The sequence below is a fragment of the Salmo salar genome, chromosome 13 (assembly GCF_965601325.2).
Source record: "Salmo salar chromosome 13, fSalSal1, whole genome shotgun sequence".
NCBI classification, from domain to species: domain Eukaryota; kingdom Metazoa; phylum Chordata; class Actinopteri; order Salmoniformes; family Salmonidae; genus Salmo; species Salmo salar.
In genome coordinates this window covers 23106628-23119075 of record NC_138303.1, presented here as the reverse complement: position 1 = coordinate 23119075, position 12448 = coordinate 23106628, and the positions used below count along the sequence as shown (strand labels likewise).

Genomic DNA, 12448 nt, shown 5'->3' with positions numbered 1-12448 from the left:
TACCAGGAGATTTATCGCACAATCGCCCCATCGATGAGGTGGTAATTGAGTCGTCATCTTTTTAGAGAAGGCGAGAGCCAAATCGGCATATTCAGGGGGAATGCGTACGGTGGAGACCTGGTCTGGACTCTCCACCGTAGTAGCACCAACGGAAACCCCTAAACACCTACCTGAGCACTCTCGCGACCACCCCGTGAGAGCCCTCTGTGGCAAAGAAACAGTGGGGTTATGACAAGCTAACCAGGGTAGGCCCAGCACCACGGGAAATGCAGGAGAGTCGATAAGGAAGAGACTAATTCTCTCCTTGAGACCCCCCTGCGTCACCATGCCCAAAGGAGCGGTGACCTCCCTAATCAACCCTGACCCTAATGGTCGACGATCTAAGGCGTGAACGTGGAAAGGCACAGCCACGGGAACAATGGGGATCCCTATACTATAGGCTAACGCTCTATCAATAAAATTCCCAGCCACGCCTGAATCGACAAGCGCCTTATGCTGAGAATGCGGGGAAAACTCAGGGAAAGTGACATACACAAACATATGTGCAACAGAGGGCTCTGGGTGAGAATGGTGCCGGCTCACCTGGGGTGACGTCAGAGCGCCCTGCCTGCTGCCTCGATCTCCAGAGGAACCAACCCGGCACCAACCGGCAGTGTGACCTCTGCAGCCACAGATGGTGCACGAGCTGGAACCCCCTCCGGTCTCCCTGCGCACCGCCCCTCCCAGTTCCATGGGTATCGGAGAGGGAGTGCAGGAGGATGGAACCACCAGACCCCGATCAGAACGTCCGTGGGTAGCCAGCAGATTGTCCAGCCGGATGGACAGGTCCACCAGCTGGTCGAACGTGAGGGTGGTGTCTCTGCAGGCCAACTCCCGACGGACGTCCTCGCGCAGACTGCAGCAGTAATGGTCGATCAGGGTCCTGTCGCTCCGTCCCGCGCCGGCAGCCAGGGTCCTAACTCCAGGGCGAACTCTTGGGCACTCCTCGTCTCCTGCCTCAGATGGAAGAGGCGCTCGCCCGGAAACGGTGGGTGAACTCCTGAAACTGTTCCAATGCCGAATCTCCCTCTCTCCACACGGCGTTGGCCCACTCCAGTGCTTTCCCGGTGAGGCACGAGACGAGGGTGGACACCCTCTCACGGCCCGATGGAGCCGGGTGGATGGTGGCCAGGTATAGGTCTAGTTGAAGAAGGAACCCCTGGCAGTTCGCAGCCATCCGTCGTATACCTGGGGCAGTCAGAGACAAATCCCACTGGGACCAGGAGGAAGAGGGGCGCTCAGAGGAGACCCCGGTTGTGCTGATGGAGGCGCTGGAAGAACTCCCTGTCTCTCTCAGCTGTCCATAGTCTGGACAACGCGGTCCATGGCGGTGCCAAGATGGTGGAGCATTGCTGCGTGCTCCCAGACGCGCTCCTCCACCCATATACCCGGGGTACCTGCTCCTGCTGACTCCATAGTCGGTCGGTGATTCTGTAAGGACTGCGTACTGGTGGCAGAGAAGTCAGACGCAGGAGAACAAAAACTGTGTTTCCAAACGGCGCAGTTCAATAACAAAAAAAACCCCACCGGAAAACAGAACAATCAAAATAATGGGTACATAACCCGACGCACACCAGGACAGACGTGCACAAGCACTTACAATAAACAATCACCGACAAGGACATGAGGGGGAACAGAGGGTTAAATACACAACATGTAATTGAATGGGATTGGAACCAGGTGTGATGGAAGACAAGACAAAACCAAATTAAAATGAAAAGAGGATCAGCGATGGTGTCACGCCCTGACCTTAGAGAGATGTTTATTTTCCTCTAGTTTGGTTAGGTCAGGGTGTGATGTGGGGTGGGCAATCTAGTTTGTCTATTTCTTTGTGTTGAGCCAAGTATGGTTTCTAATCAGAGGCAGCTGTCTATCGTTGTCTCTGATTAGGAATCATACTTAGGCAGCCCTTTTTTCCACCTTTAGCTGTGGGATCTTGTTTTTGTGTAGCTGCCTTTGAGCAGCCCCAGAACGTCACATTTTCGTTTTTCTCCTGTTTGTTGTTTAGGTGAGTTTCATTTTCATTTCAAAGATGTGGAATTCCATGCACGCTGCGACTTGGTTTATTTATGATCGGGAGTTCGAAGATAGCGATCGTGACAGATGGTTAGAAGGTTGGTGACTTGGACTGCCGAACGCCGACCAAACAAGTAGAGGGACCAACTTCGGCGGAAGTCATGACAATAAGCTGAAAATGTTATCTAGCATACATGGTGCTATCCAGATCCATAAAGTATAGGGGTTCTACAAATATAGGATACAGAAGGAAACTAATCCTGCAACAACAGGACATTTGAATTACTATGTGGATTATAGTTAATGGACATTTTTGAAAAATCAAGTCTGAAATTTCGAAGTGGAAATTACACATTTCAGAAGTCTTTTTAAACCTCAAATACACTACACAATTTTTTCTGCATTGCAGGAAAGTTCTTCTGCAACAGGGTGATCAAATTAATATCCTCCATCTGTACCTAGCATGATCATAGTGTAAATGCTTATTAGACAAAATATGTCAATACGGGCAGTCCCATGACATGCCATGCTTTGTGAGACATTCCAAGACTTCGATCTTACATAACCTATTCACCATATTCTGTATTATACTGACTTTTACAAACACGTCTACATAATTCTGAATCATTGAATGTACAGTTTTGTTACATAACACAGAACACAGCAGTAAGCTCCATGTAAATCACATAGAAGAAGAAATATAGTGCAGCTTGTTACCAAAGAGCCAGAGCTATATAGGCCATAAACTGCTAATTCACTGCACTCCCTGTGCTCAGAGTAGGATGAAGCCCCCCCCCCCCCCCCCCCCCCATCTTAGATTTGTGCCTTAGGGCAGCTTCTAACCAGAGCCCTGTACTGTTGGCTGATGTGGTTGGTTTGGCTTTAATGTAATGCAGCACACACACTGCATGTCCTGTGCTAGTTTTGGTGTGCAGCGATATGCCAGGTTGACTGTGCTGTGCTGTGTGTTCTAGTGATGGCTGGTGTGGTCGATCGTTGTGTGCTGCCTGGCTGCCTGGCGCTGATGCACTGCAGTGGATCTTTAGTATTCCTCTCCTGCCTTCTGAGAAGGGTCTCCTCTGGGACTGGAGCAGAGCCAGTGCCCATATCTACCACTGCTCTCTCTTTCTCTCTCTCTCTCTCTCTTTCTCTCTCTCTTTCTCTCTCTCTCTCTCTCTCTTCCTTCCTTCCCTCCCTCTCTCTGTCCCTCCCTTCATGCTATTAATAGGCCCTGCGCACAGAGTCTGTGTCAGGCAGCTGACAGGGGCCTCAGTCAGAACCTCGTGCCAGGCTGGAGAGGGGACAGGGCAGGCAATCCAAAAAGTATCGATTGGACGACTTGGCTTGTTTGTATGTGTGTGTGTGTGTGAACCGCTTAAGTACCCCTCTATATTCCTTAACAGTGAAATAACACCTAATATCTAAATCACACTGATGTTTGACTTTCTATGAAGTTCTCTGTGTGATATGATAAATATTCACCAAGATGATGAATACACACAATTTAGAATCTCTGGTTCCATTTGTCATTCCCAGCATGAACCCTTCCCACACAAAGCCTGTATAGATCCATCTAAAGAGAGCATTTCCTGGCTCTAGCGACTACCCCATGTGTGCTAACATAATTCAACCCTGAACGATGAATCATTTCTCCAAGCTAACATCATTTATTAACAAACAACACATTCATATTAATCGAAATACAATCATTTCACTGCTCCTGTTAAAACAACCTGGGTCTGTCATTAAAACTACATATTGAGAAAGTCATTTTTCAGTGTTACCAATGTCTGTGTTTCACAAACATTCATATTAATTAAATATTTTCCCCATTTGAATCAACATCTCTCTTTTAAGGATTATTGTGTGTGTGTGTGTGTGTGTGTGTTGTGTGTGTGTGTGTGTGTGTTTCTCTGTTAACCCTTGGGGTGCTGTCTGTGTGTTGCAGGCGATGGGAACCCCAAGGAGAGCAGTCCCTTCATCAACAGCAGCAGTGCCAGCGACGTGGAGAAGAGCCAGCAGTACGATGGCAAGAACATGGCCCTGTTTGAGGTCTGTAACATGAGGCTCCTTCACTTGCTTACCTATAATTACACTATAATTAAATAGTAATGATCTAGTAATTATAAAATTGCTTTGTTCCATTGGTTTCGGTGAAACAAGCACCTACAGTATACACAAAGCCTTGCTTACTTACTTACCATCTGACAGCAGGTGGGTTGAATTCTTTGAAATAAGAACTGGCTTAATCATATAGTTTCTCAGTTGTCAATATCAGCTGAGAGGACTGTAAAATTCAATATTACCTGCATGTTTCCTACTGTGTTTTGTCCTCTGGTATAGTGATATGGTGTTTCTGTCCACTTTTCTCTCTGTCCTGCAGGAGGAGATGGACAACAGTCCTATGGTGTCGTCCATACTTAGCAGTCTGGCAAACTATTCCAACCTGCCTCAGGGCAGCAAAGAGCACGAGGAGGCCGAGAATGAGGAGGGGGCGGCACCATCCAAAAAAAAACCTGCTGTCAAGGTACTCCATCGAATCTAAGTCTTGTCCTAAACATAAACATTAGCTGAAGTTTGACTTGATCTGAGGTGGCAGAGTGTATCCCTCCCAGGTCTCCATCCTCCACCTGGATGAAAAGAGGGCCTGGAAAGGATGTTATTGATGACACTGTCTGCCATGTTTAGGCCTGGATAGAACGTTATTGATGACGCTGTCAGCCATGTTTAGGCCTGGACAGGACGTAATTGATGACGCTGTCGGCCATGTTTAGGCCTGGACAGGATGTTATTGATGACGCTGTCGGCCATGTTTAGGCCTGGACAGGATGTTATTGATGACGCTGTCGGCCATGTTTAGGCCTGGACAGGACGTTATTGATGACGCTGTCGGCCATGTTTGGGCCTGGACAGGATGTTATTGATGACGCTGTCGGCCATGTTTAGGCCTGGACAGGACGTTATTGATGACGCTGTCGGCCATGTTTAGGCCTGGACAGGACGTAATTGATGACGCTGTCGGCCATGTTTAGGCCTGGACAGGATGTTATTGATGACGCTGTCGGCCATGTTTAGGCCTGGACAGGACGCTATTGATGACGCTGTCGGCCATGTTTAGGCCTGGACAGGACGCTATTGATGACGCTGTCGGCCATGTTTAGGCCTGGACAGGACGTTATTGATGACGCTGTCGGCCATGTTTAGGCCTGGACAGGACGCTATTGATGACGCTGTCGGCCATGTTTAGGGCTGGACAGGACGTTATTGATGACGCTGTCGGCCATGTTTATGCCTGGACAGGACGTTATTGATGACGCTGTCGGCCATGTTTAGGCCTGGACAGGACATTATTGATGGCTGTGCACGCTGTCCTTTTCCTTCCCCGCCAATTCACAGCCATTTAGTAATTTATCGGGCCTGAACAGGGCTGGTTGACGTTTGTTGCCATGAATCTTGTCCTGGAGGCAGAACTGAGCCATTTCCCCTTAGAAAGGCTAGCTGCAAATTCAAAATTGGCTATATTGTAAGAATTCATAATTAGCTCTTTGGTCTTAATTAAAGTTTATTGGTAGGCATTATGGTTCGTCAGTGTGGTTAAGGTTAGGTTTAAGATTAGGTTGCATCACATCCGGCCGTGATTGGGAGTCCCATAGGGCGGTGCACAATTGACCCAGCGTCATCCGGGTTTGGCCAGGGTAGGCTGTCATTGTAAATAAGAATTTGTTCTTAACTGACTTGCATAGTTAAATAAAGGTTCCAGGTTTAAAATCTAATTTTATGACTTTGTGGCTGTGCAAGCTAGTCACCACTTTGCAGAGCTGCATCCAGAACAAGATTCATGATGAAAAATGCTAACCTGCCTGAGCAGGGCCACATTAGGCCTGTTATCCAGCACATGTGCAGTGGAGCATAACCCTGATACAACAAGCTGCTCTCTCAGCCTGTCTTGTTACTCTGATACAACAAGCTGCTCTCTCAGCCTGTCTTGTTACCCTGATACAACAAGCTGCTCTCTCAGCCTGTCTTGTTACCCTGATACAACAAGCTTCTCTCTCGGCCTGTCTTGTTACACTGATACAACAAGCTTCTCTCTCAGCCTGTCTTGTTACACTGATACAACAAGCTGCTCTCTTGGCCTGTCTTGTTACACTGATACAACAAGCTGCTCTCTTGGCCTGTCTTGTTACCCTGATACAACAAGCTTCTCTCTTGGCCTGTCTTGTTACACTGATACAACAAGCTGCTCTCTCAGCCTGTCTTGTTACCCTGATACAACAAGCTGCTCTCTCAGCCTGTCTTGTTACCCTGATACAACAAGCTGCTCTCTCAGCCTGTCTTGTTACCCTGATACAACAAGCTTCTCTCTCAGCCTGTCTTGTTACACTGATACAACAAGCTGCTCTCTCAGCCTGTCTTGTTACCCTGATACAACAAGCTGCTCTCTCAGCCTGTCTTGTTACACTGATACAACAAGCTGCTCTCTCAGCCTGTCTTGTTACACTGATACAAATCAAATCAAATTGTATTTGCCACAATCTTCATAAACAACAGGTGTAGACTAACAGTGACATGCTTACTTACGGGCCCTTCCCAACAATGCAGAGAGAAAAAAATTGAAGTAATAGAAAAATGTAAAAAATAATAACACCAGGAATAAATACACAATGAGTAAGGATAACTTGGCTATATACATGGGGTACCAGTACCGAGTCCATGAGCAGGAGTACGAGGTAATTGAGGTAGATATGTACATATAGGTAGGGATAAAGTGACTAGGCAACAGGATACATTACAAACAGAAGCAGCAGTGCATGTGATAAGTCAAAAGAGTTCATGCAAAAAGGGTCAATGTAGATAGTCCAGGTAGCTATTGGTTAACTATTTAACAAACTATTCAGGAGTCTTACGGCTTGGGTGTAGTAGCTGTTCAGGGTCCTGTTGGTTCCAGACTTGGTGCATCAGTACCGCTTGCCGTGTGGTAGCAGAGAGAACAGTCTATGACTTGGGTGGCTGGAGTCTTTGACAATTTTTAATGCCTTCCTCTGACACCGCCTGATATAGCAACCTGGTCTCAGAGCACTTCGTATTATTCTGTACGTAACTACTCCATTTAGTATTACATGTTACGTTTCGTATGGTATATATTAATTTGTGGATGTCCATCACCGATTTTGTACAGTATGTTACGAATTACAATTCGTATTATATGTTACGAATTTGCAAGATGTACAATAAGTTACGATTCTGCAAAATGTATGAAATCTTACTAATTCTAGCTAGGTGGCTAATGTTAGTTAGCTGGCTAATGTCAGCTAGGCTAGGGGTTAGGGTTAAGGTTAAATTTAGGAGTTAGGTTAAAGGGTTAAGGTTAGGGTTAGGGTTAGGGTAAGGGGAATGGTTAGCTAAAAGGGTTAAGATTAGGGTTAGGGTTAAGGGAAGAGTTAGCTAACATGCTAAGTAATTGCAAAGTAGCTCAAAAGTAATAAGTTGTTGAAAAGTTGCTAATTAGCTAAAATGCTCAAGTTGCCGTGATGAGATTCGAAATTGCAACCTTCAAGTTGCTAGACCTTTGCATTATATGCAAACCTATCCACCCCGACCAACCACCCTACTTTTGTATTTTCCTTGTAACCATCTGTGTTGTGTAACCATACCAAACATAACATATCACACTAATTTCAGTGTCTCAGATTTACGTTTACTATGTTAAGTCTAGTCTATGAGAGCAGGCTGTGTAAAGAGGTTCTGGACGGCAGGGAGCTCTGCTGCAGTGATGTACTGGGCCATATGCACTACCCTCTGTAGCGTCTTGTGGTGGGATGCCAAGCAGTTGCCATATACAACAAGCTGCTCTCTCATCCTGTCGTTACCCCGATACAACAAGCTGCTCTCTTGGCTTGTCGTTACCCTGATACAACAAGCTGCTCTCTTGGCCTGTCTTGTTACCCTGATACAACAAACTGCTCTCTTGGCCTGTCTTGTTACACTGATACAACAAGCTGCTCTCTCAGCCTGTCTTGTTACCCTGATACAACAAGCTGCTCTCTCGGCCTGTCTTGTTACCTTGATACCACAAGCTGCTCTCTCAGCCTGTCTTGTTACCCTGATACAACAAGCTGCTCTCTCAGCCTGTCTTGTTACCCTGATACAACAAGCTGCTCTCTTGGCCTGTCTTGTTACCCTGATACAACAAGCTGCTCTCTTGGCCTGTCGTTACCCTGATACAACAAGCTGCTCTCTTGGCCTGTCTTGTTACCCTGATACAACAAGCTGCTCTCTTGGCCTGTCGTTACCCCGATACAACAAGCTGCTCTCTCGTCCTGTCGTTACCCCGATACAACAAGCTGCTCTCTCGTCCTGTCGTTACCCCTATACAACAAGCTGCTCTCTTGGCCTGTCGTTACCCCGATACAACAAGCTGCTCTCTCGTCCTGTCGTTACCCCTATACAACAAGCTGCTCTCTTGGCCTGTCTTGTTACCCCGATACAACAAGCTGCTCTCTTGGCCTGTCTTGTTACCCCGATACAACAAGCTGATCTCTTGGCCTGTCTTGTTACCCTGATACAACAAGCTGCTCTCTCATCCTGTCTTGTTACCCTGGTCTGAGGCAGGTTACTGCATCATTCCCCTCCACTCTTCTTCTTGTTATCTGCATTTCATTTGACAGCTTCTTCCAGCCAAGAGGCCAAAAGAGGCTGATATGAGAGAATTCTAAACGGGTAGTAGATATTAACCTGAGAGGATGGGATAATGTTTTATTTTTTATCTTAGACAAGATGAGGAGTAGCATCATACCAGCCTTACTCAATCACCTGACTACAATTCCTCTCATGCTGTGAAATTGGGACACATGATCACATGGCATGGTAACTGGTCTGACAGGTTATTTTAGAGGTGGTTTGTGTTATCTTTAGCATCAGTCAAATTGATAGGAATGATTGTTCTGCAAAGAAAAAACATGACAGGATACTTTTTACAATTTAATGAAGATTGATGCATAAAAATGTGCATTTATTAGTCCATTTGTAGTTTAGCACTTGAGGACTCATACAACAGGTAGAGTTTTGTGTACTGTTTACTTCAGTAGTGTTCTCTACAGCAGTGGTTCTCAACCCTCGTCCTGGGGACCTAAAGGGGAAACATTTTGTTTTTACCCTTGCACCAACACACCTTTCAAATGACCAGCTTCAGCTTGTTCATGATTAATTATTTGAATCAGCTTTGTTTGTACATGGGCAAAAATAAAAATGTGCACCACGTTAGGTCCCCAGGACCAGGGTTGAGGAACACTGCTCTACAGTGAGAGAGACAGGCTGCCGTGGAGCCTGTCACTGAATGCTAAGTAATTCCGTATATGGTGAGGCGAGGCTCCTATTGTGATGAGTCACCTGGAGGATCTGAGGTCCAAGGGCAAAACCTGAGGTAGACAGTCTGTCAGAGTGGCCCTGCAGTAGGCTACCTCTCACTGGCTCTCCCCTGTGGCTCTGCAGAACCCTTGGGGCTAAGACATCTCTCTCTACATACAGATTTCAATTTCCTTCCCATGTCTCGTCTCCTCCCTGGACTCCACAGAATTTAAATGAGGAGCTTCAGACACTTAATTGGAGTGTCAGGAAGACAAGCAAGGACTAAGAGGACAAATAATTGCTTGTACCTCTACTTGTACTGTCTTATAAGACGATGTCATTGTTGTCATTGTTGCCACTATTGGATATGACCAAAACCCTGTTTCATAGGCGACTGGAATTTAAACTGACTTTCCAATCTTATCCTAGAATAAATTGCATTTAAAAGTAATAAAAAAGTCTAATAAATTGTAAATCCTGCACTACCATAATGTGTTAGTAATGTTCCGTACAGGTATTAGCTACTGGAGGTCTGGTCACAAGTGGAGTCCTATGGCAGATCCAATCCCATTGAACTCAATAGCTGAAAGCTATGTCTAATCAAGGGTAGCGTTTTGAGAACGACACTGTGACATTGTTGGGATAATTACATTTTCTCCCACATACATAGCTAGACAGAAAGAAAGAAATTAATGAAAGGGTCCTTCTCCCTGGCAACAGGACAACTGTGCTAGTCATTAGCTAAATGGGCTGACAGCGATAGAGGACATTGGGTTTGGGCAGCCAGAGCTAGTATCCTAGAGCCACTTCCACCTGCATGAATAGAAGAGTGTGAAAGTAAGTTTCTACTACTTAACTATGATATCACATATATGGATTATTTTCTCTCTGTGTAGTTCGACACAGAGGAATATCTGCTGCCTGAATTTCAGCTTAATTGCCTCAGAAGAAAAGCTTTCAGTCATGGACGGACAGAATCGCTCGCCAAAATAATGAAGAAAAGGAAAAGCGTTATCTTCCTGCTACCATTCAAATAAGTTAATGGGGAGGAGATGTATCCATTTTGACTGAATAAAGAGCTTGTCATTCTCTCTTCATATTATTACTGTCTCTTTGTGATGGGATAGAGGAGGGCCTGTGAGCTTCTGATGAGTCTGTACTGTATTTCAGTATGATGAGTGCAGAATGAGTCTGTACTGTATTTCAGTATGATGAGTGCAGAATGAGTCTGTACTGTATTTCAGTATGATGAGTGCAGAATGAGTCTGTACTGTATTTCAGTATGATGAGTGCAGAATGAGTCTGTACTGTATTTCAGTATGATGAGTGCAGAATGAGTTTGTACTGTATCCACCAAACTCAGATGCAAGATTTGGTCACTGTAGGAATTTGTTTTGTTCCACTAAGGTGTTGGGTACATTAGTGTACTTGTATAATAATGGTTGTAATACACACAGTGTTAATCCGTTTTGCGCTGTGTTTGTTCTCCAGGCACCATCGCTGGGCACTCTGATGGGGGTGTACCTACCCTGCATCCAGAATATCTTTGGTGTGATCCTGTTCCTGCGGATGACCTGGATGGTGGGCATCGGAGGGGTCTTTGGCTCCTTCATCATAGTCTTCATGTGCTGCTCCACGGTGAGTCTGGACCATATCCTTCTCACAAACCTATTCTCTTCTGTTCTCCTCCTTCTCTCATTCTTTCTTCCCCTCATCCTCTCTCTCTTTATATCACCCTCCATGTTTCCTTCTGTTGTGAAAGCTATTTTTCACTTCCATCCACTCTCTCTCTCTCTCTCTCTCTCTCTCTCTCTCTCTCTTCTTTCTCTCTTTCCTACTGTCCATCAGTGTTAGAATGGGCACTGTGCCTGCCAGAGCAGAGGCCAGTTTGCAGCTCTGATAAGGATATACTTAACACCACTTCCATTTTAATTCTGTTTGATGTCCAAAGCTTTACCCAGTTGAGTAAATCCTAGTTTAATCCTGTTTTGACCTGAGGTAACCCTACAAGCTTTACAGAATACATTTACTATTCATCCCTTCACTTACAGAAATAGCTATTCATTTACAGTGTTGTATACATAAGTATATTTTGGGTTTCTATACATGCTGGTTCATAGAAATTTCATCATTTGTTACTAAAAATAATTATATAACCCAGAACAACTGAAACTTAAATTCCAGAATGCATTTGGAATGTAGGATTTAAAAAAACAAAAACAAATGGTGTTCCTTTTAATTCTGGTTTGCCTCCCCAAGGGACTAACAGCTATAGTCCTCAAGGCTAGTACTACTATCTCCCCCCATGAGCCAACCTCCAAACAATAGCTGACCACCCTTACCCCCGTCTAGCTCAAGATCCAGTAACAAATGAAGGCTAGCCAGCACTCTAAGCTACTATCAGCTCCATCACTGCCGATTAGCATGTCAGCAACAGTACTAAAAAAAAAGGCAGATACAGCCCGTCTGATCAAAGGACTGATCAAAGACAACATCAAACCCCAACAGCTCTGATTAGGCAGTGAGCTCAGGACTCTAAAGGACTGCTACTGTACCTTGGGCCATACATAGAGGTTGTGACCTGGACTCGAGTGGGACCAGTGGGACATCTGTTCCAGTCCCACCTCAGGGATTAAACCAGGTAGGCTAGTTGAAAACAAGTTCTCATTTGCAACTGCGACCTGGCCAAGATAAAGCAAAGCACTTCGACACATACAACAACACAGAGTAACACATGGAATAAACAGAACATACAATCAATAATACAGTAGAAAAAGTCTATATACAGCATGTGCAAATGAGGTAGGATAAGGGAGGTAAGGCAATAAATAGGCCATGGTGCAAAGTAATTACAATATAGCAATTAAACAGTGGGATGGTAGAATGTGCAGAAGATGAATGTGCAAGTAGAGATACTGGGGTGCAAAGGAGCAAGATAAATAAATAAATAGGTATGGGGATGAGGTAGTTGGATGGGCTATTTACAGATGGGCTATGTACAGGTGCAGTGATCTGTCTAGCCGAGTTCTGGATAGGAAAGTGTTAA

The 12448-nt window shown here is 45.3% G+C and overlaps 1 protein-coding gene across 3 annotated transcripts in view; it reads left to right on the top strand.

The window, feature by feature from the left end:
- LOC106566649 (solute carrier family 12 member 5) overlaps positions 1 to 12448 on the top strand; it is a 114489-nt gene that overhangs the window by 58345 nt on the left and 43696 nt on the right. For all 3 annotated transcript variants that reach the window (XM_045693034.2, XM_014134883.3, XM_014134884.3), the window contains exons 2-4: positions 4004 to 4107; positions 4439 to 4582; positions 10894 to 11040. In XM_045693034.2, coding sequence (XP_045548990.1) covers positions 4004 to 4107; positions 4439 to 4582; positions 10894 to 11040 — 395 coding nt within the window. The remainder of the gene's footprint in view (positions 1 to 4003; positions 4108 to 4438; positions 4583 to 10893; positions 11041 to 12448) is intronic.